This window comes from Muscardinus avellanarius (genome assembly GCF_963383645.1).
Source record: "Muscardinus avellanarius genome assembly, chromosome: 3".
NCBI classification, from domain to species: Eukaryota; Metazoa; Chordata; class Mammalia; order Rodentia; family Gliridae; genus Muscardinus; species Muscardinus avellanarius.
Window position 1 is genome coordinate 131,430,754 of NC_137788.1, and position 26,952 is coordinate 131,457,705.

Sequence of the window (26,952 nt, forward strand, 5' to 3'; positions counted from 1 at the left end):
GTACATGAAACCTGCATCCCCTATGTCCCGTCAATCGGCTTTACCCTTACCTTAGGTCTCCAGTGCACTAGACACTGACAAAAGGTTATATATTTTCTCTCATATGTGGAAGCTAGGGAATAATGGGGATACACGGGAGACTTCAGATAATGGAGACACCTTGGTGGAGCAAGGGAGGTGGTCTAGGGGACGGTGGAGGAGAATTAATGAAGAAAACACTTCCACTGACCTTAGGTAAACGTGAAATTACCAAAGCCATTCTCAGTATTGTGTATGGGAAAGGGGAGGCAGTGGGGAGAAAGGGGGGTAGTTCCCCAGGTGCTGTGTGAAGGTATGTCTATTACTCTGAACTACATTATGATGTGAGGCTATGATACACCCACGTGTACATCTATATACAGCCCTTTAGGACAACACTGAGTCCGCTCAGATAATCAAAGATAATATCCTTAAGGTCAGTTGATTAACAGCCTTCATTCCATGTGTAAGCTGACTTCCTCTCTGACATATATCCTAATATTCAGTGTCCAGGAATGCAAAGTTGACTTCTGTGGGGCCATCATTCTGCCTACTAGAGGCACTGGTCCAAAGGTCTAAATTGAGAGTTAGCATATAGATGGCAGGGGTCATGACAAAGAGAGGGAAAGGCATGGGGGGAAAACAGAAGTCCCTTCAGATACAGGGTGGCTCTATGGCACGATCTTCAGCAAATCACTCGAGTCTCAATTGACATTTTCGCTAAAATGGAAATTGCCATCCTTTGCTCGGTGTGATAAATGAAGTAATTATGTAAACGGGCCGAGAGGCCAACAGATAGGACTCAAGAAGTTCTTGATGAATCTTGACAAGGAGGGTGGGCGAAGTTCTCTGAATGACAATCTGGAGATAGTTAAAGAGATTTCTGGAGAGAAAGAGTGGGTGAGAAGCTCCTATCCTTGACTAAAGCTGAGAGTAAAAAATTCCGGCAAAAGGAATGAAGTTTCCTTTGAATTGAGACTTTGAGTAAAGGGCCCAGGCTTAAAAAAAAGTGAAAAGGCTAACTGCCAGAACCCCGTGTGGCAGTCGGCAAGGAACCGAAAGGTTGAATTCCTGAGATTTTCAAAGGCAAAGATTGTATATCACTGAATTCAAGGCCAGATGTTAACCACAGTTGTTTCAATTCCTAGCGAATTATAAAGGGTCCTGGGTAAAATTGAAAAAGCTAAGGTTCCACCGAGATTTGAACTCGGATCGCTGGATTCAGAGTCCAGAGTGCTAACCATTACACCATGGAACCACCACGAGTGTGTGGCCGCCTCTGGTTCTCTAATCCTTAGAGGCCCCCGCCCCTGCCCGCACACACAACACCGAGCGAGGCTCGGCGCTCCCAGCGTCCCGCTGCCCAACACGGCGGCGCGAGGAAGAGCCAGGAGCCACTCACTAGCACTGTGCTCAGCGGGGAACTCGAGACTCAGTTTCCCACACAAGCCTCCGTGAAGGCGTGAGATCCGAGGACCTACTGGACCAGACCCGCCACGGCGCCCGCACGCACCGCCCTGCCCGGCTCGGGGGCGGGGCGCCGTGCCCCGGAAGTACTTTCCCCGGGGCTGGGCCTGCCGGAAGTGACGCAGGGCAGGGAGGGGCGCTTCTCCCGGTCCGGCAGCTGAAGCTCGGCGCTAAGGGTACCCCTGCAGCGACGCCCCCTGGTCCCACCGATACCACTGCTGCTCCCGCCCCTCCGCTGCTCGGCCTCGCCATGGGCACCCGCGACGACGAGTACGACTACCTCTTCAAAGGTGAGCCGCGGGCTCGCACCTGCCGCCGCGTCCCGGAGCCGGCCGGGGCCATCCCCGGGGACCCGCGTGCGGCCCCGCGGCGCTGACAGGCCCGCCTGGCCCGCCGCCCCGCCGCCTCCATCCCTCCGACGGCGGCCCCGCCGGCCCCGGAGCCTCAGCCCCTGCCCGGGCGCCCTTCCTGCGGCGGACTGGCTTCTCCACAATCGTGTAATTCCTTTGCTGGCGTTCTCCGGCCCCGCCGCCCCTCCCACCATCTCTCTTTTGGGGCTCAGCGCCCCCTTCCTCTCAGTACGCTCCCGCCCTGGCTCTCCGCGAGCACCTCCGACAGGCCCTTCGCTCCTCTGTCGGCCTTCCCTTGGACCCAGACTTCCCGTGCAGGGTCTTTTCTTATCTGTCACCCTTGCCCTCCCGTGAGCCTTTCCCCTGCGTCTCCTCCATCGGGCGGCCGGCCCTCTTAGATCCTCCCGTCCCGGGGCCAGGTCCCCCACCCCCACTCGCCCTGCACTTCTCGTGATCTGTAACCTTCTCCGACTGCCCTCTGTCCCCGCCTCTGTAGTCCCTCCTCAAATTGTGTTTATATCTCCTGTGTCTCTGGTGCGACCCGGCGGGTGGGAGGGAGGGCAAGAGGGGTTGTCCATCACCCACGCGCGCACTTGTCGCAGTGACCCGGCAGCCTGATGGGACTTCCCACCTAGCCTTTTTTCTCCCGCTGTCTACCCAGCCGCAGCCGGCCCGGGATAACTCTATTCGGCCCAAGAGAAAGGGTTGCGGATGGGTGGTAGCTGTTATCCTTGCCAGACCTGAAGGCCCAGTTCCTGAACAGGAAAGGTTGTGCGCTGCACAAATACTAGCTGGCTTATCACTGTGGACTGGTTGCTTCCTGCTGCAACACTGGGAGGATCCGACAGGAAGGGAAGAACCCCAGTTGGCCACAAACCTTTCCCGAATTGTGGGAGGTGGGTGGGATGGCAGGGGGGTGGGTGAGTGGGATTTGTATGCTCTTTTGGTTAAATTAAGTATTATAAGGTAGTCCCCGTGGAAAAAACACATTGGAGGATGGAGATTGGAATAGAAAGAATTGCTCTTTGGTAGAGTCCGGAAAGAATCCAAATAGTTTTTTTTTTCTTTAATCAGCATAGATAAAGGATACAGTTTTCAGTGGGAAAAGAGCACAGTAAATGCCTTTTTGTTCACTGAAAGCACTCTCACTTTGATAGTCTGTCTCTGCTCCTGAATTAGAAGGGCAGCCATCAGTAGCTGCTGAACAAAGATCATTACCAGAGAGGAAGAAGCCATTGCTATTAAAGCTTCACTGTGGAGGGTGGAGTTTAAAAAGAATGTTGAGCTGGTGACTGTTTCTGACTTTGCCACTGGGTACTAAGAATGATTGACTAAATGAAGCAGAAAACATTTTGTGTTTTTTTTTTTTTTTGCTTTGCCAGGACTTTGCAAATCTTGATATAGTAGTTGATTATAAACCCTTACCATCACTTCTCTGAGCTAGAATATTCTAAGAGGTACTTTCAATGTCCATCCTCAGCCTCATGTGGAAAGTCATGTACAGATAAGAATACCTAATTTTACAAATACAAAACGGAGACCTGGATTATTATGTTTGCTGAAGGCATCTGAGTGCTGTTAAATTACTTAAATCCTTAGGGACTTTGGGGTTTAGTCATTAAAGTGAGGTTTGTTTTTTAAATACTATATATTAACAGGGTTAACTAGCCTCCATTGAAGTAATTAAGAACAAGATAGCCAGACTGGTGTGGTGGTTTATGCTTGTAACCCCAGTACTTGGGAGTCTGAGACAGGAGGGTCGCAGGTTCAAGGACAGCCTCATCAAATAGTGAGGCTCTCACCAACCTAGTAAGACCCTGTTTCAAAATAATAAAATAGGGCTGGGGTGTAGCTTGGAGGTAGAATGCCCTTGGGTTCAATACACACACACACACTACAATAGATTATTGGTATTTCTCCTATTTGTTTTGGAACTTGAATGTTGATTATAGAAAGTTGTTTGTTTTTCTTTAGGAATGTTAATTATCCTGATTAGTTTAAGGATTTTTATCTGATTTAAGACTAGACCATCCTAACAATGAGAGGACAGTGCTTTGGAGTCACACCTAGGTTCAAATGCTGACTCAGATCTTGAATTTGTTTTTGTGACCTTGGGAAAATGAACATTTTTTTTTTTTTGAGCCTCAGTTACTCATCAATAAAAAGGAAATGCTGTACTACTTGCCTCTGAGGACTATTGTGAGGACTATATGAGGCTGTAAAATTTTAGTTTCTTAACTGTGTGGTGGTGCATGCCTGTAATCTCAACACTTGGAAGGCTGAGACAGGACACTCACAGGTTCAAGGATAGTCTCAGCAACTTTGTGAGACCTAGTTTCCAAATAAAAAATCAAATAGGGTTGGGGGTGTAGTCGGGAGGTAAAGGCCTCTGGGTTTCACCCCTAGTGCCCCCTACATTTAGCTCCTGTGAGGACTACGTCACAGTAATAAAGTCACTGTGGTTCTTGTCAGCTTTTGGAACCTTAAATCTTTATATATAAATTAGAAGAGCACTTAAGTATTGGTAAAGAACTATAAGACTAGGAAACTTCTCAAGTATTGTGTACATGGGTTATAGTTTCATTTGTTGAACATTTTGCTGCTTAAGATAGGGAGGTTTAAAAATTCTGCTGAGAAGAATTTCCACTTTCTTTAAGCTCCTACAGGATATGAGTCACTTTTTTTTTTTACTTCAAAGCTGATTACTTAGACAATTTCTTATAATACAGTTATTTAAAATGAAACAAATAATTTTAAAGAGATTTCTTACAGAGGCTTATTCACTAAGATGAACTGCTACTATGTACTTTGAAGAAGGCTTATCTAGGATACTTAATAGTTAAAGGAGTTGAAGTTATTTTGTAACTAATTAGTTGAAAATGAAAGGTGTGTGTGTGTGTGTGTGTGTGTGTTTGTGTGTGTGTATGTATGTATTTGGTATTAGAGGTAGAACTTGGGCATTATACCTTTGAGCTATACCCTGAGCCCTATTTTATTTTTTTATTTTGAAACAGGGTCTCACTAAATTGTGGAGGTCCACCTGGGTGTGGTGGCACACACTTGTAATCCCTGTGCTTGGGAGGCAGAGACAGGATTGCGCAGGTTCGAAGCCAGCCTCAGCTACTTAGTTAGGCTCTCAGCAACTTAGTGAGACCCTGTTTCCAAATAAAAAAGTATAAAATAGGTCTGGGAGTATAGCCCGGAGGTAGAAAGCCTCTGTGTTCCATCCTCAGGACCAAAACAAACAAACAAACAAACAAACAAACAAAAAATTTAAAGAGATTTCTTACAGAGGTTTATTCACTAAGATGAACTGCAGCTATGTACTTTGAAGAAGGCTTATCTAGAATGCTTAATAGTTAAAGGAGTTGGAGTTATTTTGTAACTAATCAGTTGAAAATGAAAGGTTTTTTTGTGTGTGTTTGTATGTATGTATTTGGTGTTAGAGGTAGAACTTGGGCATTATACCTTTGAACTATACCCTGAGCCCTATTTTATTTTTTTTATTTTGAAACAAAGTCTCACTAAATTGTGGAAGTCCAGCCGGGCATGGTGCTGCACCCTTGTAATCCCAGCATTTGGAAGGCTGAGAGAGGAGGATTGGGGTTTGGGGACAGCCTCAGCTACTACTTAGTGAGGCCCTTTGCAACTCAGCTAGACCTTGTTTCAAAATAAAGAATACAAAATAGGGTTGGGGGGTGTAGCTCAGAGGTAGAATGGCCCTGGGTTCCAACCTCAGTACGGAAAAAAAAAAATTGTGGGGGTCCTTGCTAAGTTGCTGAGGCTGGCCATGGACCTGGGATCCTTCTGTTTCAGCCTCCCAAGTGCTGGGATTATAACCATGCACCACCATGCCCAGCTGAGATATTTCTATTAGTATGGAATGGAGTGGTCTAGATGCAAATGTAATGAGGGAAGAGCAGGATAATTTTTCTAAATTCCATGTTCTTGAACATTAATTTTTTTTCTTTTTTGAGTGATATTAGTGATCTAACCCAAGACCTCACACATGCTAGGCAAGTAAGTGTTATACCACTGAGCTACACCCCAGCCCAACATCGATCTTTATTTAAGCTCTGTAGTGAGGCTTTGTAGTGTGATCTCTGGCTGTGGTAGTAGGGATGAATTTCTTTTTTTTTTTTTTTTTTTTTGGTGGTACTGGGGGTGGAACCCAGAGGCTTTCTACCTCCGGGCTATACTCCCAGACCTATTTTATATTTTATTTAGAAACAGGGTCTCACTAAGTTGCTGAGAGCCTCACTAAGTAGCTGAGGCTGGCATCGAACCTGTGCGATCCTCCTGTCTCAGCCTCTGAAGCACGGGGATTACAAGCGTGCGCCACCACGCCCGGCTTGAATTTCATTTTTTTAAACTTGAATTTTTAAAAATTTTAATTCTGTAAGCGTTTACACCACAGCGACCTCGTGGGACACTGAAGTAAGTGTCAGCCATCGTCCTGTTCACAGATGCTACTGCGAATGCAGTCCAGTGGGTGCCACGCCCTCTGGGGGCTGGGCACTGTCCAGTGGGCGTTTTCCTTCAGTCTCACTGGAGGCCAGCAGTGATGAAGCGCCAGCAGGTGTCAGTAGGGATGGCCATAGGAACATTGCTGTTTTGCCTCTTAGATTTTCTTTCACAACTTTTGGTTGAGCAACTTGGATTCTGCTGAATCTGAAAAAACTTGTCTAGATTTCAGCCTTCCTGAATGCATTTTAAGACTTTTGTGAGGCTGGACAGTGAATATAGTTGAGAGTAAAATATTTCAAGTTTATGAAAACTAGTATGAAGATGATCAATTCTTTTAATTGATCGCTTAGAGTTATCATATAACTGGGGCTTGAACCCAAGTGCATTTTACCTCTTGAGCTACACGTCTAGTCCTTTTAATTTAATTTAATTTATTATTATTATTTTTTGGTGGTACTGGGTTTCCTGGAAACCCTTCTACCTCCGGGCTACACTCCCAGACCTATTTTTATATTATTTTTATTTGGAAACAGGGTTTCTTAAGCCAGCGAGGCTGACTTCAAACCTGCGTGATCCCCCTGTCTCTGCCTCCCAAGCCCGGGGATTACAAGCGTGCGCCACCATGCTTGGCTTAATTTTATTTTTTGAAACAGAGTCTCACTAAGTTTCTTAGACTGTCCTCAAATCTGTGATCCCTCCTGTCTCAGCCTCCCAAGTATTGTGATTTCAGGCCTGTGCCATCACACCTGGCTCTGATATGCTATATATGATACAATGAATTAAATTTTAGTCAAGTAAATTAGTTTGTCAGAGAAGGTATAAAACTGTGGTCAAAGAGATAAAAGTTCTCATTAAAGAATGGATAAGTTGTATATTCTGTTTTTATAGTACTTAGCAGTCTATTATATATATGACAATTTAATACTAAGTGTTAGAAATGATGTTAAAATTAATCAGATGAGGTGAACCAAGTGGAGATAAGTATTATCAGACTATTTTAGGAGTTTTTAACAATGTTTAATGTGTAGATGCAGTTATTTACCTTATATTTAGGTTTTAGTATGTCTGTGTTATATAGATGGATTATAGTTGTAAAATGCTTAAATGAAAGTACTATTAACTTGAGATACTAGTTATGGACAGCATAGAAATTCTTTCTTGTATTGTAGGATGTGATCATAGTTTCTTATATTTGCATATTTCTTATAGAATTTTTCTTGAAGTTGGGCGTGGTGGCGCATGCTTATAATTCAGTACTTGGGAGGCTGAGAGAAGACAACCTCATCTACTTAATGAGGTCCTCTGCAACTTAGTGAGACCTTGTTTCAAATAAAAGAATAAAAAATAGGGCTGGGGGTGTAGCTTGGAGGTAGAATGCCCCTGGGTTCAATCCCCAGTACCACAAAAAAAAAAAAAAAAAAAAAAAAGGAAAAGAAAAGAAAAGAAAAGAAAGAAAAGAAAAAGAAAATTCTTGTATTGTAGGATGTGATTGTATTTTTTTCCCCCTAGAACTGGGGATTGAACCTATGATAGCCTACCTCCAAACTACACCCAAGACCTATTTTTTATAATTTTTACTTTTTGTGATATTGGGATGGAACCCAGGGGCCTTCTACTTCCTGGTTATACCCCCCTACTTCCTGGTTATACCCCCAGACCTATTTTACATTTTATTTGGAAACGGAGTCTCACAAAATTGCTGAGAGCCTCACTAAGCTTCTGAAGCTGGCTTCGAACCTGCATGCTTTTCCTGTCTCAGCCTCCCAAGTACTGGGATTACAAGCACCATCATGCCACGCTTTATATTCTTTATTTTGAAATAGGGCCCCAACTAAGTTGCTGAGGCTGGCTGCTAACCTATGATCTTCTTTTCTCACTCAGCTATCTTATAATTTCTTGCATTTTTTTTTTTTTTTTTTTTGGTGGTACTGGGGTTCCTGGAAGTCCTTCTACCTCCGGGCTACACTCCTACACCTATTTTATATTTTTTATTTGGAAACAGGGTCTCTTAAGCCAGAGAAGCTAGCTCTGAACCAGCGCGATCCTCCTGTCTCCCCCTCCCAAGTGGGGGGATTACAAGAGTGTGCCACCACACAGCGGCTAGTTTCTTGCATTTTAAAAGAGCAGTTAAGCTGGGCGTGGTGACACATGCTTATAAGACCAGTACTTGGAAGCTGAGACCAGAGGATCACAGGTTTAAAACCAGACTCAGGGTGTATTCATTTCGAGTGAGCCTGGGGCTGTATTTCTATTTTCTGTATTTCTATCTTTCTAATAAACTTCTTTAAATCTTAAAAAAAAAAAAAAACAGACTCAGCAACTTAGTGAGACTGTCAGCAACCTAGTGAGACCCTGTTTCAAAATAAAATAAAAAGTAGGGCTGGGGATGAAGATCAAAGGTAAAACACCACTGGATTCAATCCCCAGCACCACCCAAAACAAAACAAAGCAAAAAGAAAAAAAAGGGGGGGTGTTGGGGTTGTATCTCAGTGGTAAAGCTTCTGTTTAGTATAACCCTAGCACCATCAGAAAAATAAATGTAATTAAATATTGTCCTTGTTTTGGGTACCTAGGCGCTGCTTTCTATGTCTGCGCTATAATCCCAGAGCTATTTTGTGTTTTATTTGGAAACAGTCTCACTAAGCTGCTGATGCTGGCTTTGTGCCTGTGTGATCCTCTTGTCTCAGCCTCCCAAGTACTAGGATTACATGTGTGTGCCACCATTCCCAGCTAAATATTGTCATCTTAATGAGATTATAACGTTTTAATTTGAGTTCATGAGGAAATGTCTATGAAGTTTTATTTTTTGTTTTAAAAATCACAAGCCAGAAGATTGTCTTTTGTTGTTTAGGTAATTTATTCCATTTCATTCCATCTATCTATCTAGTGAGCCTAAATGTGGTCATACCTGTTTTGTTTCTCATTTGGTAGTGGAATAGAAGAAGCTTTTCTTATTGTGTCACTTTTCAGCAACTTTTGGCAAGACTAGTCTTACAAAACCAATGTATCTGTTGTCTTTTAAGATATCATTTAACAACTCGCTAGTCTTACTTTTGTCAGTCTTGTCCCGGGTCTAGTTGAGATAACTATTTTATATAAAGCATTCACGAGTTTTGGGTTAATTTCAAATGGGTTTAGTTTTTTTTATAATGTTAAAATTAATTGGTTACACAAGAAAAAATTCCCTTTATCTTTATCTATTTATTTTTGTGGTACTGGGGATGGAACCTAGGGGCATTCTACCTCCAAGCTGCACCCCCAAGGTCTCACTAAGTAGCAAAGGGCAAAGTGTAAAGGGGCTCACTAAGTAGCTGAGGCTGTCCTTGAACTGTGATCCTCCTGTCTCAGCCTCCCAAATGCTGGGATTACAAGCGTGTGCCACCACTCCTGGCTCCCTTTATCTTTTTAGCAGCATAAAGATTTGAGGTTGGTGAGATAATGAACTTAATCTAGTTAAAAGTGGAGATCTAGCCAGGCATGGTGTCAGCTTGTAATCCCAGTACTTGGGGAGGTTGAGATAGGAGGATTGCAGGTTCCAGACAGCTTCAGCAAGCAGTGCGACTCTCATCAACCTACTGAGACCCTGTTTCAAAATAAACATAAAATTGGGCTGGGATGTAGCTCATAGGTAGAAGGCTCCTGAGTTGAATTTACAGGCCCCCCCAAAAAAAGAAAAGTGGAGATTGAAAGGAAGGAAACCAGAACTTGAAAGTGCTGGAGTTTTTGAGGGAGATGAAGAATGTTCTTTCAAGTGTGTTATTTGTTGTTTTGTTAGTATTTCAAAGGTGGCATCATTCTAGATGTTTGGTATATATGTACTTTGTTTGTTTGTATATGTTTTGTATATATGTACTTTGACTAAAACTGTGTGACTGGCCCATGAATTGTGTGTTGATATGGGAGTGCCTGTGAAGTAGAAGTGTTCTAATTTCTTGGATTTTCCCTTTTCCCTTCACACCTCAAGTTAATATATTATACCTCAGTACTTGTGTGGGGCTAGAATTGACTCAAAGATTTCTTAAGCAGAACATCCAGCCTCTTGTAAGAAGCAATAGTGACTGTATCCTGTTAATAGGTGGACTTTGTTACTGAAACTGGGATTTGACTTCATGTCCAGGATGATGAACCTTGGAAACTAACCTATCAACTCACCATCCTGTACAATTTAAAGTGCATTGTTTTTGAACATTGTTTTCATGACCTTGACATCATCTTCCTTGGTCTCCATATGAAAGCATTTCATAATATATCTGTGTTTGCCACAGCACCTTTGACATCTCTAATTGACTATATAATTAGAAATAACTACTTTTTGTGCTGCATGCAGTCACTTCTGCCTGGATGATTTCTTGCTGAATCAACTGATAGAAGAAGCCAGAAAGATATGTAATTTGATAATGTACTCCTCCAAGATTGTCAGAGCCCAAGGAAGAAATGCATATAGACTCTCTTTTTCTCTGGTCAATGTGCAGGAAGCTCTTAAAATTTTTTTTACCTCCCTTATTTTTTACCTCTCTACCCATACCACCAAATTCCAGTCTCTTGAGTAAGGCATGATCTTATTCCTTAGCCTTATTCTTGTATGCTTGATTTTTTAGTCCTGGTATTTAAATTAATCAGCATATTTGTGTATTTATTTATTTGGTTCTGGGGATAGAACCCAGGGGCATTCTACCTTCAAGCCACATACCCCCAGCCCTATTTTTTATTCTTTATTTTGAAACAGGGTCTTACTGAGTTGCAAAGGGCCTTATTAAGTAGTTGAGGCTGTATTCAAACCTTGATCCTCCTGTCTTAGCCTCCCAAATGCTAGAATTACAAGCCTGAGCCACCAGGCCCAGCCAGCTATTTTAGATGATAAGAAACATTAGTAGCCAACATTAGGAAAAGATACTCCCTCCTTCCCTTCCTTTATTTCTTTTGGGGATAGGGGCATTCTACCTCCGAGCTATATCTCTAACCTCTTTTTTTGCAGGGGTGGGGGTGGGTACTGGGAATGGAACCCAGGGGCATTCCACATCCGTGCTACACCCCCAGCCCTATTTTTTATTCATTCCTTTTTCTTTTTTCTTTTCTTTTTTTTCTGGTGGTACTGGGGATGGAACCCAGGGGCTTTCTACCTCCAGGCTACACTCCCAGACCTATTTTTAAATATTTTTATTTCAAAACAGGGTCTCACTAAGTTGCTGAGGCTGGCTTCAAACCTGTGCGATACTCCTGTCTCAGCCTCCCAAGCCCTGGGATTACAAGCATGCACCAGCACAACTGGCTTATTCTTTTATGAAAAAAGGTCTCACTGAGTTGCAGAGAGCCTGTGCGATCCTTCTGTCTCAGCCTCCCAAATGCTGGGATTACAAGCCTGTGCCACCACGCCCAGCTTCCAACCCTTTTATTTTCTATTTTGGAACAGGGTCTCGCTGAGTTGCTGAGTCTAGCCTTGAACTTGTATCCTCCTAGCTCAGTCTCTTCAGTAGTGGGATTACAGGCATGCACTATTGTGCTTGGCAATAAAATGATTCTTGAAATGTCAGAAAAAATTTATGAAGGAAAACTGTTAATCTCAGATTTTCCAGTATGAGTGGGGGTGGGGGAGGATTGAACCCAGAGATGCTCTACTGCTGAGCTACATCTCTAGCTCTTTTAATTTTTTATTTTGAGACAGGATCTTGATAATTTGCTGAGGCTGGACTCTCCCTTGTGATCTGCCTGCCTCAGCTTCTGAGTTGCTGAGAGTGCTTGTGTTTGCCACACTCTGGTTTTGAAATTCTTAAGTGTAATTATCACTTTGGGTGAAGAAGTTATTTAGTAAATAAACTGCCTCCTATATTGAAGTAATTTCATCTAATCAAAGGCTTAATTTTTTGGGGGTGTGTGTGTACTAGGGATTGAAACCAGGGACATTTTATTTTTTATTGTGAAACGGGATCTCACTAAGTTGCGCTGGCTTTGAACCTGCGAACCTCCAGTCTCAGCCTTTCAAGCACTAGTACTGAGATTACAGGTGTGCACCACCACACCTGGCCAAAGCCTGTTTTTAAAAGATTCATCTAGCCTGGTGTGATGGTGCATGCTTATAATCCCAGTACTGAGACAGGAGGATCCAGCTTTGCGGCAAGCCTCAGCTACCTAGTGAGGTGCTCTGCAACTTAGTGAGACCCTGTTTCAAAATAAAGAATAAAAAACCGGGCTGGGGGTGTAGCTCGGAGGTAGAATGCCCCTGGGTTCGGTTCAATCCTCAGGACCACATACACAAAATAAATAAAATAAAAGAGGTAGAATGCCCTTGGGTTCAATCCTCAGAACCACACACACAAAATAAATAAAACACTCATCTAGTTATAAGTGAAAGTATATGCCCTCCTTTCTCTGGCTTTGACTCATAGTACATCAGGATTATTAATTTCCTAGGGCCTCTGTTTATTTCTAGTGAGGTAGGGATTTCTTGGAGGGGGGGTTATCTGGCTTTATGCCAGTCTATTAAGTGTGCACCTATTAAAGGTCATTATAGTTTCTAGGATCTAAACAGCAACATTTCTAAACCTGTTATCTCATATTTTAAGTATTCGTCTGGCCTGGATGTTATTCCTAACATCACTCTTTTTTTCTTTTTTCTTTTTGTGGTGCTAGGGATGGAACCCAGGGGTATTCTACCTCCAAGCTATACCCTGAGCTCTATTTTTTATTCCTTATTTTGAAACAGTGTCTCACTGAGTTGCAGAGGGTCTCACTAAGTAGCTGAGACTGTCCTTGAACCCTGATTCTTACCTCCCAAATGCTTGGATTAAAAGTGTGCCACCATGCCTGGCTCTCTTATTCATTTATTCATTCGTTTGTTTGTCTGTTTGTTTGTTTGTTTGTTTGTTTATTTATCAGTACTGGGGTTGGAACCCAGGGGCAACTACCTCCAAGCTACACCCCAGCCCTATTTTTTTATTCTTTATTTTGAAACAGGGTCACATTGAGTTGCAGAGGGCCTCACTAAGTAGCTTAGGCTGTCTGCGAACCATGATCCTCCTGTCTCAGCTTCTCAAATGCTAGGATTACAAGTGTGCACCACCACACCTGGCTTCTTTTATTTTTTGAAACAGGCGTTATACCTTTGAGCTATACCTCCAGCCCTGTTTTATTTTTTATTTTGAAATAGGATCTTGCGCTGGGTGTGATGGTGCACTGGTATAATCCCAGTACTTGGAAGGCTGAGACAGGAGGATTGCAGGTTTGCAGCCAGCCTCAGCTACTTAGTAAGGCCCTTTGCAACTCAGTGAGAACCTGTTTCAAAATAAAGAATAAAAAATAAGGCTGGGTATGTAGCTTAGTGGTAGAGTAATTGCCTGGCATTTGTGAGGCCTTGGATTTGACCCATGACCAGCACCACAGGAAAAACAAAAAGGAAAAAAAAAACGTGTTTAAGACAAGGTACTATGTCTGTATAAGCAAATGATGTATGGAAGACATTATGCAGATAGGATGAGATTAAAAAGAATAAACTGGTTTTATCAATTGGTAACAGGTCAAGAGAATGGACTCTTTATTTTTTTGCAGGTCTGGGGATGGAACCCAGGGGCATTTGACCTCCAAGCTACACCCCCTGCCCTATTTTTTATTCTTTATTTTGAAACTGGGTCTCACTAAGTTACGGAGGGCCTCACTAAGTAGCTGAGGCTGTCAGCAAACCACAATCCTCTGGTCTCAGCCTCCCGAATGCTGGGATTACAAGCGTGCGCCTGGCTACAGAATGGACTCTTTAATACCTCTACTTGCTGGGCAGGGGGGCGCACGCTTGTAATCCCTGTGCTTGGGAGGCAGAGACAGGAGGATTGCGCAGGTTTGAAGCCAGGCACATGCGCTGGCTTAGGAGACCCCGTTTCCAAATTAAAAAAAATGTAAAAATTGGTCTGGGAGTGTAGCCTGGAGGTAGAAGGGCTTCCAGGAATCCCAGTACCACAAAAACAAAACAACAACAACAACAAAAAAACCTCTACTCGTCCCTTTTTTAAAAATCAGATACCCTATATATTTTGCTTTATTTACTCTGAAGCCAAATTTTATTCTGTTGAAAGTATGATGGTGTTTGAATGTGTTTGCCTTGTTAATCTGACAATTTCTTTGTCTTTTCAGTTGTCCTTATTGGAGATTCTGGTGTTGGAAAGAGTAATCTCCTGTCTCGATTTACTCGAAATGAGTTTAATCTGGAAAGCAAGAGTACCATTGGAGTAGAGTTTGCAACAAGAAGCATCCAGGTTGATGGGAAAACAATAAAGGCACAGATATGGGACACAGCAGGGCAAGAGCGATACCGGGCTATAACATCAGCGTAAGTCTCAAGCGTTCTTAAGTTCTCTGAAATAGGTTGCTCTCTAGTGATTTAGCTGACTTCGGTATTGGAAAAGGTGTAACAATCCTGTCCTCACCTTGGGATATGTTCCAAGGTCTTTATAGATGCCTGAAGCCATGCATGGGATCTAACTCTTTATCTTTTCATTTAATACAAGTATTCTGTAGCTTTTCTTTGGCATATCCGAATATCCAGAATCACTACTCTTGCTTTTTGAGGCCATTATTTTACATAAGGGTTAGTTGAACACAAGCACCTTGATATCACATCTGATCTGATAACTAGGGCCCGAGTGACTAACTGGTGGGTAGTTTATACATTGTGGGTATGCTGGGCAAAGAGGAAAGTCATGTGTGGGCCTGGATGGAGTGGGACTGTGAGAAATTTTATCACACTATTTAGAACAGTATGAATTTAAAACTTACAGATTGTTATTTCTTCCTTTACCATTTTTTGGACTGTGGTTGACCATAGACGATTTAAACAGTGGAAACGATATGCATATAAGTTGATAAATCTGTCCTTTTTTTTCTTTTCTTTTAAGAAGTCCAAGCCAGGTATGGTGTTGCACGCCTATAATCCTGGTATTTGGGAGGGTGAGACAGTAGGATCTCAGGTTTGAGGACTTCCAGCTTCAGCAACTTAGTGAGACTCTCAGCAACCTATCTAGACCTTTTTCAAAATAAAAAAGGGGCTGGAGGTGTAGTTAGAGGTAGAATTCCCCTGGGTTCAATCTCTAGTAACACCCCCCCACACACACCCCTAGTATTAAGAATTATTAGAAATTTATTTATAAGCATATTTTTAAAGAAATATAATCCAGCCCAGCATGGTGGTGCACACTTGTAATCCCAGCATTTGAGAGGCTGAGACCGGAGGATCGAGGTTAGTGGACAGCCTGAGCTACTTAGTGGGGCCCTTCGCAACTTAGTGAGACCCTGTTTTAAAGTAAAGAATAAAAAATAGGGCAGGGGGTGTGGCTTGGAGGTTGAATGCCTCTGAGCTCCATCCCCAGACCTCCCCCCCAAAAATAAAAAAGATATATAATCCGTATCTTGAGTTTTTCCTGGTGTTCATTTTCCTCTTGTAGTTATTTTCCCATAGTTACATTTATGTTTCTGTTTTCAGATATTATCGAGGAGCTGTAGGTGCCTTATTGGTTTATGACATTGCTAAACATCTCACATATGAAAATGTAGAGCGATGGCTGAAAGAACTGAGAGATCATGCTGATAGTAACATTGTTATTATGCTTGTGGGCAACAAGAGTGATTTACGTCATCTCAGGGCAGTGCCTACAGATGAAGCACGGGCTTTTGCAGGTTAGTAATGTGAATTCCACAACAATACAGTTTTTCGGTATTTTTTAATGTTAAAGTTTGCAGTTTTGGTACCCTTCCAATGATGATAATAGGTTTTAATAGTTCAGAAAGGTAAGTATGAATAGTCAGCAAGAATTGTTTTGAAAGTTTGTGATGATTATATCCTCTTTTGCTTAACTTTGAGTTATTAAAACTATTTTGCTAAGCCAGGCGTGGTGGCGCACGCTTGTAATCCCAGCATTCGGGAGGCTAAGACCTGGAGGATCACGGTTCGCGGACAGCCTCAGCTACTTAGTGAGGCCCTCTGCAACTCAGTGAGACCCGGTTTCAAAATAAAGAATAAAAAATAGGGCAGGGGGTGTAGCTCGGAGGTCAAATGCCCCTGGGTTCCATCCCCAGACCCGCAAACAAAACAAACAAACAAACAAACAAACAAACAAAAAAACTATTTTGCTGAGTATGATGATGCATGTTTATTATCCCAGTACTTGGGAGGATGAGAAAGTTTGATCAGCCTCAACAACTTAGACCCTCTCTGTTTGCAAACCAACCAACAACAGCAACAAAAAATTATTATTTTGAGTTTTTGTTGCCAGATATTGAATATAAACATTTTCTTCTCTTTTTTTTTTTCTTCCTTAAGGGGAAAGATAAAATCTGTCAGTTTATTCTGTGCTTCCTGTGTCTCTTTTCATTGTGTCTCTGTAGTTTACCAAGGATGCTCTATCAGTGTGTGAAAGGTAGTGTCCCAGAGAGTGTCAGGGACGAACAGAGATGCAGTTGTTTTAGCAGTTACAATGTTTTTGGCTTCATAAAGGATCTGCTTGTCTCTTTCCTCCATTCTGGTATAGACGTTTTGGTACAGGCAGCTACTAGAAAACAACATAGTGCATTCTTTTTTTTTTTTTTTTTTTCCTACACGGATTGAACTGGGGGGGGGGCATTCTACCTCCAAGCTACACCCCCAGGATTATTTTTATCCTTTCTTTTGAAATAGGGTCCCACTAAGTTGCAGAGGGCCTCATTAAATAGCTGAGACTGTTTGCCAACTTGTCCCTCCTGTCTTAGACTCCCAAATACTGAGATTACAAGTGTGCGCCACCGTGCCCAGCAACATTGTGCATTCTTGGCTAGTAAAAAAATCACAACCGGCCAGGCATGGTGGTGCACGCTTGTAATCCCCACGCTTGGGAGGCAGAGACAGGAGGATTGCGCTGGTTCGGAGCTAGCCTTGCTGGCTTAAGAGACCCCGTTTCCAAATTAAAAAATATAAAATAGTTCTGGGAGTGTAGCCTGGAGGTAGAAGGGCTTCCAGGAACCCCAGTACCACCAAAAAAAAAAAAAAAAAAAAAGAAATCACAATTTATAATGTGAATATTTCTCTATAACATCTTTTTAGTGTTCCAGGCAAGAAACAGTTTTACTTTAGTTAATGTAATTACAGAATTAATTTAAATAGTATAGTTATATAGTTATAGTTAAATTTTTTAAATTCTTTTTGTGGTACTGGGGATGGAACCCAGGGGCTTCTACTTCTGAGCTATACCCCCAGCCCTATTTTTTATTCTTTATTTTGAAACAGGGTCTCACTGAGTTGCAAAGGTCCTCATTAAGTAGCTGAGGCTATTTGTGAACCGTGATATTCCTGCCTCAGACTTCCAAAAGCTGGGATTTCAAGTGTGTGCCACATGCCTGGCTTATAGTTATAGAATAATATAGTTATAGAATTTTAAGTTCATAGCTACATGAACATAGCTAGAATTCTAATTCATAGCTATATGGTTGACAGGGAGGACAGTGAAAGATAGAAATAGCTGGGTAGTTCATAAGTTTACTATATTTTGAGTAGTATCATTCATTACTAGTGGTAATGAATGTACTTAGATACAGCCTGTTATTTATTTTAATTAAGAAGGTATTAGCTGGGCACACTGGTGTGCACTTAAGAGTTACAGCCTTTTGGAGACTAAGGCAAGAGGATCACTTGAGCCCAGGACTTTGTGACCAGCATGGACTTCACAAGACCCTGTCTCAGGAAAAAAAAAAAAAAAAAGAAAAAGAAATTTTCTACTAAAGTGTAACTAGAATGGTGCTCTTACTTATTCAGAAGTTGGGGAGATTTTAAGTTTTTTTTTTTTTTTTTTTTTTTTTTTTTGCAGTGTTGGGGATTGAACCTGGGGCATTCATTCTACTTCCAAGCTACACCCTAGCCCTATTTTTTATTCTTTATTTTGAAACAGGGTCTCAAAATTGCAGAGGGCCTCACTAAGTAGCTGAGGCTGTCCTTGAACTGCAATCCTCCTGTCCATCCTCCCAGATGCTGGGATTACAAGCATGCATCACCACGCCTGGTCTTACATTTTAAGAAGTTCTGCTATTTTCCCTTTTGAGGGCTGTAACTCAGTGGTAAGAGTGCCAGCTTAGTATGTATAAGGCTCTGGGTTAGATCCCCAGAACCTTGGGATGAGGAGTTTGTTGATTTCTTACTGAAAGCAGATCTTGGGCTGGAGGTATAGCACAGTGGAAGAGCATTTGAGTAGGCCCTGAGTTGATCCCCAGCATTGCAAAAAAAAAAGAAAAAACAAAAAAACACAAGACACTTGATAAGACAAAAGTTTTTGTTTCTCCTCACAGAAAAGAATGGTTTGTCATTCATTGAGACATCTGCTCTAGACTCTACAAATGTAGAAGCTGCTTTTCAGACAATTCTAACAGGTAAGATATTTTTTGGTTATATCAATGGGAACTGGAAGTTTTAGGAAAATAAATTAATCAATCAGGAAATTAAATTATATATTACACCATCTGAGAATGACTATCATTTGAGAGCTACCGTACCAAGAGAGGATGAGAGTATAAAATTAGTTACAACTCTTGCTTGGTAAGCTTCAGTCATCCTAATTCATCTGGTTTTTATAAAGTGGGGAACAAATACCTGGAAAGTAATTTTTTTTTTTGGTGGTACGGTGGTACTGGGATTCCTGGAAGCCCTTCTACCTACGGGCTACACTCCCAGACCTATTTTATACTTTTTTTTAATTTTTGGAAACAGGGTCTCTTAGGCCAGTGCGGCTGGCTTCGAACCTGCGCGGTCCTCCTGTCTCTGCCTCCCAAGCGCTGGGATTAAAAGCGTGTGCCACCACACCTGGCGTAGCATCAGCAATTTAGCAAGACCCCATTTCAGAAACAAAATATAAGAAGAACTGGGGTATAGCTCGGAAGTGGAATGCCCCTAGGTTCAATTCCCAGTCCCAGAAGTAAAAACAAAACTAAACATTTTACTTGTGCTGACTCATACTTATCCTGACTTAATTGGAGTGGCCAAATTATCAATAAATTTAATCTTAATCCTCTAATATAAGCACTATATGGGGCTGTTTTTAAGTGTTTAAAATTGTGTGATATTTTTAAGAACTCATGACTTGGAATGTAGTCTTAGTATGCAGTAGAGTCTTTTGTGGTGTTCTGAAAAGTCTGTAGAATTGTTTAAATTAGTTTTTAGCTATAATGTCACAAGCTTTAACTTAGTGTTTGTATGCAGCACTTGTATTGGTGCTGAGGGTCTTGCTTAAGTTGCTGGGGTTGGCCTAGAACCTGGGATTCTCCTGCTTCAGCTTCCTAAGTACTGGGATTATAGGCATACACCACAGTGCCTGGCTCAAATCAGAATATTTTTTGACCTTCAAGAAACTTATATGGTCAAGCTGGGCATGGTGGTGCACGCTTGTAATCCCAGCATTTGGGAGACTGAGATGGGAGGGTCATGGTCGAGGACAGCCTCAGCTACTCAGGCCCTTTGCAACTCAGTGAGACCCTGTTTCAAAATAAAGAATTAAAAATAGGGCTGGGGGTGTAGCTCAGAGCTAGAACCCCCCCTGGGTTCCATCCCCAGTACTGCAAAAAAACAAAAAAGAAATTTATATGGTCAACAGTGGGCTTGAAGAGATCTAACAAAGTAAACACTTGTGTAGCCTGTAGTGGAATATACAGCTCAGGCTTTGCTGTTTTTCACAATTTTTGGAGGTCTGAAATTTTTAGCTCTTATCTCTTAATTTGGGACAGTTGCAGTTAACTGCCTTAGAATTACTTTGTCACTTAATACACACTTTCATTAAAATGGAAATAGGCATGAAGTAGAAATTTCTTTTTTATTTAGCTATCTTATGTTAATATTTTACTTTATGCTTAGATCTTTTATGAGAGATTCTGACAAAAAGAATGATAAAGTGCAATTCTTATTCTTTCTAACTTTACCTAACCTTTGGACATCTTGAAAAGGGACTGCAAAGGAATTGTTTAAACATTCATTTGGTTCTAAAAGAGAACTTGTCCTTGAAAGAGGGAAATACAGTACTTGGCATTTGGTTTAGCAAGTTACTAGTCCCATCTTCCTCCTCCCTCTGAAATAACCTTCTCCAAGCAGATACCAGTTAGAAGGTATCTGCTTCCTATTTTCTTATAAAAAAAATTTTTTTTTAAATGACACCCCCAGCCATGAGAGACTTAAGTAAATTATTTGTGGAGCCTCTTAGAGTTTATTATACCTGAAAGAAAAAAAATCTTAATATTCTTGCACAAAGTTATACATGCTGCTCAAATTTCTTGCCTTGTAATGTGAGATCTTTTTAATTATTTACTTCTCTGTATTCTCTGAGAAGTCTCCCTCTGCCTCTCTTATTTGCTTTTTATGTAAGCACTACAAGTTATTTTTTTGTTCCTCTAACTTAATCTTTAAAATAACATGCAAAGAAGTTAAAAACTTACAGGGGTCACCTATTTAATCATTTGCCCTTGAAAAAGAAGATCTGCCCAGATTGGTATTAAAGAGAAAATATAAAGGATAAATGATATAATTTAACCACAGTTGGTGATTATTCCTTAGACACCAGCCCAATTAAATGATGGAAGGTTAAATCCTTTTCTTTATCCTTATGACACTTTCGATAAAAAGAATCCGAATGGCTCAGTATCCCTTCAGTTGTTATTAACTTTAATCACTATCTTATCTTTATTGTAATCTAGTTTTTTCTCAATGTTTCTTCACATTTTGAACTACTGTCAATTTTCTCAGACACAAATTTTAACCAAACACTCCAAAAAAAGCATAAGAAAAGGTGCACTTCAGTGGTCAGTGTTCTTGTTAGTTAACATCCTGACTACAACTTTCTACTGCTTAACTCTAGAGAAATTCGTTTTTAATTTGGAGAAAATGCAGTAATTCCATTAGTACTTTTTCTTGTTGAAATATTCCAGCATGCCAAAATTGGAATAATAGTATCTTAACTCCCATGTGGCCGTCAACAGCCAGCAGCTGGTCATAGTCTTTGCTCCGCTTATTCCCACCTATTATTTTGAAACAAATCCAAGACATTATGTCATTTCACTTGTAAATATTTCAGGACGTATATCTAAAAGATTAGGGCTTAAACTTAACAACAAAACACTAAAAATTTGATACTAAACCCTTATTATCCTTATTATCATCTCACCTGACTTAAATTTTTTATTATAGTTCAAATTAGGATCCAAATTATACTCATACACTGCAGTTGGTTGACATATTCTTAGAGCATTTTGTTTTGTTTTTGCAGTACTGGAGATGGAACACAGGGGCATTCTACCTCTCAGCTACACCCCCAGCCCTGTTTTATATTATTTTGAAACAGGGTCTCACTGAGTTGCTGAGACTGTGAACCGTGATCCCCCTTTCTTAGCCTCCCAAATGCTGGGATTACAAGCGTGCACCACCACACCCGGCTTTCTTAGAGCATTTTGAAGTTATCTTTTTTATTTTCTGTTCTTTTCTTCATATCTTTGTACTTTAATTTGTGTGTGTGTGTGTGTGGGGGGGTGGGTCTGGGGATGGAACCTAGGGGCATTCTACCTCCGAGCTACACCCCCTGCCCCCGTCTTCTTTTATTCTTTATTTTGAAACAGGGTCTCACTAAGTTGCGGAGGGCCTTGCTAAGTAGCTGAGGCTGTCTGTGAACCACGATCCTCAGGTCTCAGCCTTCTGAATGCTGGGATTACAAGGGTGTGCCACCATACCCGGCTTAAAAATTTTTAAATATTCAAAAATAATGCAATGAACATCTTTCATCTGGAATTATCATTGTTCATTCACATTTTTGCCATATTGGGTTTATCTTATCTTTCATGGATATTTATACTTTACTCCCCTTTCAGTTTTTGAGATATTGTGGTATTTCGCTACTAAAATACTTTTATTCTTATCTTAATGGATTTATTTGTTTCCTTCATGATTAAATCCATTTTATTTATTTTTGGCAGAAATTTAGGGGAATCTTGTATAGGAATACATTGGCCTTTCATATCAAATTTGTCCCTTTTTTTTTTTTATAATTCCCCTACCTTTTAAAGTTTTTTTTTCTTTTGTCAAGATACCATCTCTGTTCTTAAAACGTTTATAATATTGTCTGAGGGAACTTTTAGGCAGTGTCTTATTAGACCAAGCAAAATATGTTAAATACAGATACTGTGGAGAAGTTTAATTACCTTTATTCATGTAGTTATTTTTTAGACATAAGCTATATGCTATATGCTGGAGAGACTGCAGTAAATAAGGCAGACACAGTTTTAGTCCTTATAAAGGGGGCAAACACAGCCAGGCGTGGTGGCACGCGCTTGGAATCTTAGCACTTGGGAGGCTGAGACAGGAGGATCATACAGGTTCGAAGCCAGCCTCAGCTACTTAGTGAAGCTCTCAGCTTAGATCTTTTTCCAAATAAACTATAAAATAGGCCTGGGAGTATAACCCAGAGGTAGAAAAGCCCCTGGGTTCCACCCCCAGTTCCACCACAAAAGAAAAAGAAGGGCGGGGGGAGACACTAAACAATTAGCCTTGATAATCTTAAGTTACCTCCTTGGAGTAATTATTTAATTACAATTTAACTTTAGTTCAGTAGGTCACTAACAAACACATTAGATTCCTACTTCTCTTCCAAGGTCTTTTGGTATTTTTAACATGTTTATGAAAATTTCCCTTACCTACATAGCCTAGGAAAATACCTGATTTATTTTCTTACAGTAAGGAAATTGTTAAAATAATGGGTTGATTCTAATCAGTGGCTGTTTGAAAACAAAAAAGTTAAAATTTATGTCCTCTTTGTTCTGTGTATTTTCTGTATCTATATGTCTATAATAACTTTTTATGGATTTACTCATACCAAGTATTGCTATTATTTTTTTATACAGAGATATACCGTATTGTTTCTCAGAAGCAAATGTCAGACAGACGTGAAAATGACATGTCTCCAAGCAACAACGTGGTTCCTATTCATGTTCCACCAACCACTGAAAATAAGCCAAAGGTGCAATGCTGTCAGAACATCTAAGGCATTTCTCTTCTCCCCTAGAAGGCTGTGTATAGTCCATTTCCCAGGTCTGAGATTTAAATATATTTGTAATCTTGTGGTCACTTTGTGTTTTATTACTCCTTCAAACTGATAAATTTATTTGTCCCAAGTCTTTTAATTTTAGCTTTATAAAATCATTCACTTTGTCCCAAATGACTGCAGCTTCTTTTCATGCTATGGCTTCACTAGCCTTAGTTTAATAAACTGAATGTTTGAATTCCTCAGTTACTGTTTACTTTTCATCATGGAAGCCTGTCACTGTGTAGGACACAGTGGAACTTGATCACTTGAAGCTCAGACCTATTGGTCTTGATCAACTCAAACTAAGAAGACCGTAGAAATAAGCTAGGATTTTGCCACAGAGCAGCTTATAAGTAATACACTTTTCTCTCAGTGCAATGTATATTTCGATAAATCTAAGAATTGCCCTATAAACATAGTAGGATTTTGGGAGCTTGAAAATTTTCCATTATTTTGGAAGTCAATTTCTAAAATGCCTTAATAGGTTTATGTAGTTTAATAAATTTTGTTTTAAAATTTTTGTAAGCATCAAAGTTGATTAGAATGGGGGGCACTTTTTTCTGGACAAGAATTATCTTAATACATTTAAAAGACTTCTCTGGTTTGAATGGGGGTAGAGCTATGGGGCCATAAATCTAACAGTGCTGCCGGGCAGACAGAACTAGAGAGACAGTGGAATTCCACCTGAGGTGCCTCTGTCGCAATGGTCAGGTACCCCGAGTCATTTAACCAGTCTTATTTCCCAGCAGTAGATTATGTGGAATTTTATTGCTCAGGCAGTAACTGGTTTAATGCTGGTAATATCAAATTTTGATGTGTTAATCTTGTTTTTAAACCTTCTAGTAAGTGAAATGCAGCCTAGTTTTATCACCATATTCACTAACAAGCATGGGTAATTATTTTAACAATGCTTATATTTGAGTTTTGCAGTGTATAATGGAATATAGTCCAGTCAAATCTTTGGTTATAGTATGTCTAAAGAATACAGTGAGAGGTTAATTTATGCTCAAGTGGTACCACTTAAAGGCATGTATTCTTTTAGTACGTAAAATGAAATAGTACCTTGGGTTTAAGTAGAATGCATTTAGGCATTGTAGAGACCTGAAAATTTTTTTCCACTACATTATTGAAATCAATGGAACTAGTTTCTCATTCAGAAATGTGCACACTAATATTTAGTTTTACTTCCTTGTGGATAATATTAAGTACTTACTCTGCAGTTTTCTGAAAGTTGTCGACTGCAGTGATACTATTCAGGATGATGGGATATCTGAAAAATATATATGTGGGGGCTTGCGTAGATTGCTATGTTTCATAGTTAATCTGTCTCTTGCAGTGCTCATGATGTGTGGGGTGCACGGAAGGCATTGCCGTAGTCAAGTCAGTCATTTTTGGTTCTGTTCTGTAGCCGTTTTATTATTTTAGTGTATTGGTTATTATAAAGATACTATTGTCCATTTGTAAATTGCTACTTTGTATTTTATGCATGCTCTGTAACTTGATTTTATTTTTAGTTATTGATTTGAATTATACTCTTATTCTAATAAACAGTTATAGGGGGACTATTCCTTATGTTGTCAGATTACATTTTTCCTTTAACTGCCTTGGATGCAGCCATGGAAATCTTGATTCTGATGAGTAAGAACACAGGTCCTTGCATTACCGAGTTAATACTGAACTGGGGGCATCAGCTTGTGAATTCAGGTTTGACCTGCAGTTCAATTATATTTTTCTTGGGAAAAGTATTATCAGAAACATGAGGGAAATATTCCCTGTACTTTATATGTAATAGTGTCACTAGAGGCAGGAAAAGCTTTGTCTCTATTTTATTAAAAACTGATAGTAAAGCTGGGTGTGGTGGTGCACACTTGTAATCCCAGTCCTCGGGAGGCTGAGATGGGAGGATTGTGCAAGTTCAAAGCCAGCCTCAGCTACTTAGGCCCTCAGCAACTTAGTGAGACCCTGTTTCCAAATAAAAATATAAAATAGATCTGAGAGTGTAGCTGGGAGGTAGAAGGCCCCTGGGTTTTTTGTTTATAAATAAATAAAGCAAACAATCAAAAGACCTGATAGTAAATCTTTACAACATTTTTTAAGAAAAAAGAGGAAACTAGATAGTGAATAAAAAAATGAATAAAATGACTTTGAATTTTTACCAAGTGTAGACTTACATGCTGCTTGGACATGGTTGGGTCTTGGGGGAATTCCAAGAAACATTAGAGATTAGAACCTGACTTTGCATTTCAGCAAGTGCTTTCATTCTGTGTAGAATCTCAGGAGACAAACTATCTCAAGTAAGAAACATCAGGTTTTTAAATATTATGACATTTCAAGGCTCAAGGCAGTTTTAGAAGTATTTTGCTGCTTGACTCTGCTTTTCAGTCATTTTAACTTTGAATTTAAAAAAAATTAGCCATTTAGCCAGGCCTGGTGGTGCACACTTGTAATCCCGGCATTTGGGAGGTTGAGACTGGGGGATTGTGGTTCGCGGACAGCCTCAGCTACTTAGTAAGGCCCTCTGTAACTTCCTGAGACCTTGTTTCAAAGTACAGAATAAGCCGGGAGTGGTGGCTCACGCTTGTAATCCCCGTGCTTGGGAGGCTGAGACAGGAGGATTGCACAGGTTCGAAGACAGCCTCAGCTACTTAGGCTCTCAGCAACTTAGTGAGACCCTGTTTCCAAATAAAATATAAAAAAGGTCTGGGAATATATCCCGGAGGTAGAAAGCCTCTGGGTTCCACTCCCAGTATCACCAAAAAAAAAAAAAAAAAAAAAGTACAGAATAAAAAATAGGGCCAGTGGTGTAGCTTGGAGGCTGAATGCCCCTGGGTTCCATCCCCAGACCCGCAAAAACAAACAAAAACAAAACAAAAAAACCCACAAAATAAGCCATATATTGTTCTCAAATGCTATCTATGATTTCTATCTAATAGTAGTTGTCACTGTGTAAGGGTAAGTTATCATTTTCTTTGAGTATGCTAAATTGTGATTCTAAGAAGAGATACCAGCCAGTGACATCACAGTGTGTTTTAAGTTCTGAAGGGTTCTGCAGAAAAGAGTTTGGACTGCACATCAGTACAAGTCACATTTCTTTTATCACTGAGAAAATGAACATCTTAATTTTTGTCTTTGCAAGACGTATATTTCTTTTTCTTTTCTTTTTTTCCTTTTTTCTTTTTTTTTGGTGGTACTAGGGTTTCTGGAAGCCCTTCTACCTCCGGGCTACACTCCCAGACCTATTTTTTTATATTTTTATTTGGAAACAGGGTCTCTTAAACCAGTGCGGCTGGCTTCGAACTTGCACAATCCTCCTGTCTCTGCCTCCCAAGAGCGGGGATTACAAGCGTGCGCCACCACACCTGGCAAGACGTGTATTTTTAAGATAGAAATGCTTCCTTTGGTTTGAGTTATTATGATCACCTCTTTTATCTAAAAGAAGAAAGCTTGTATATTTAGACATTTATGGCCAACGCCAGATGCAAAAGAACAGAAAGGCTGGGTGCATGTTTAAGAACTTATCCAAACCTGTTAGGTTTTGATTTATAGAGCTTTTTTTTTTTTTTTTTTTTTTTTTTTTTTACTGAAGAAAAAAGTGG

General features: G+C 40.5%; 1 protein-coding gene across 1 annotated transcript; it reads left to right on the forward strand.

The window, feature by feature from the left end:
* Positions 1 to 1,679: 1,679 nt before the first annotated feature.
* Positions 1,680 to 23,314, forward strand: RAB11A (RAB11A, member RAS oncogene family; the record flags this gene model as incomplete). Its single annotated transcript, XM_080691725.1, has 5 exons — positions 1,680 to 1,775; positions 14,421 to 14,616; positions 15,766 to 15,959; positions 18,594 to 18,674; positions 23,175 to 23,314. The coding sequence occupies exons 1-5, from the start codon at positions 1,736 to 1,738 to the stop codon at positions 23,312 to 23,314; spliced, it is 651 nt and encodes a 216-aa protein (XP_080547851.1). The 5' UTR covers positions 1,680 to 1,735.
* Between the last annotated feature and the right edge of the window lie 3,638 nt (positions 23,315 to 26,952).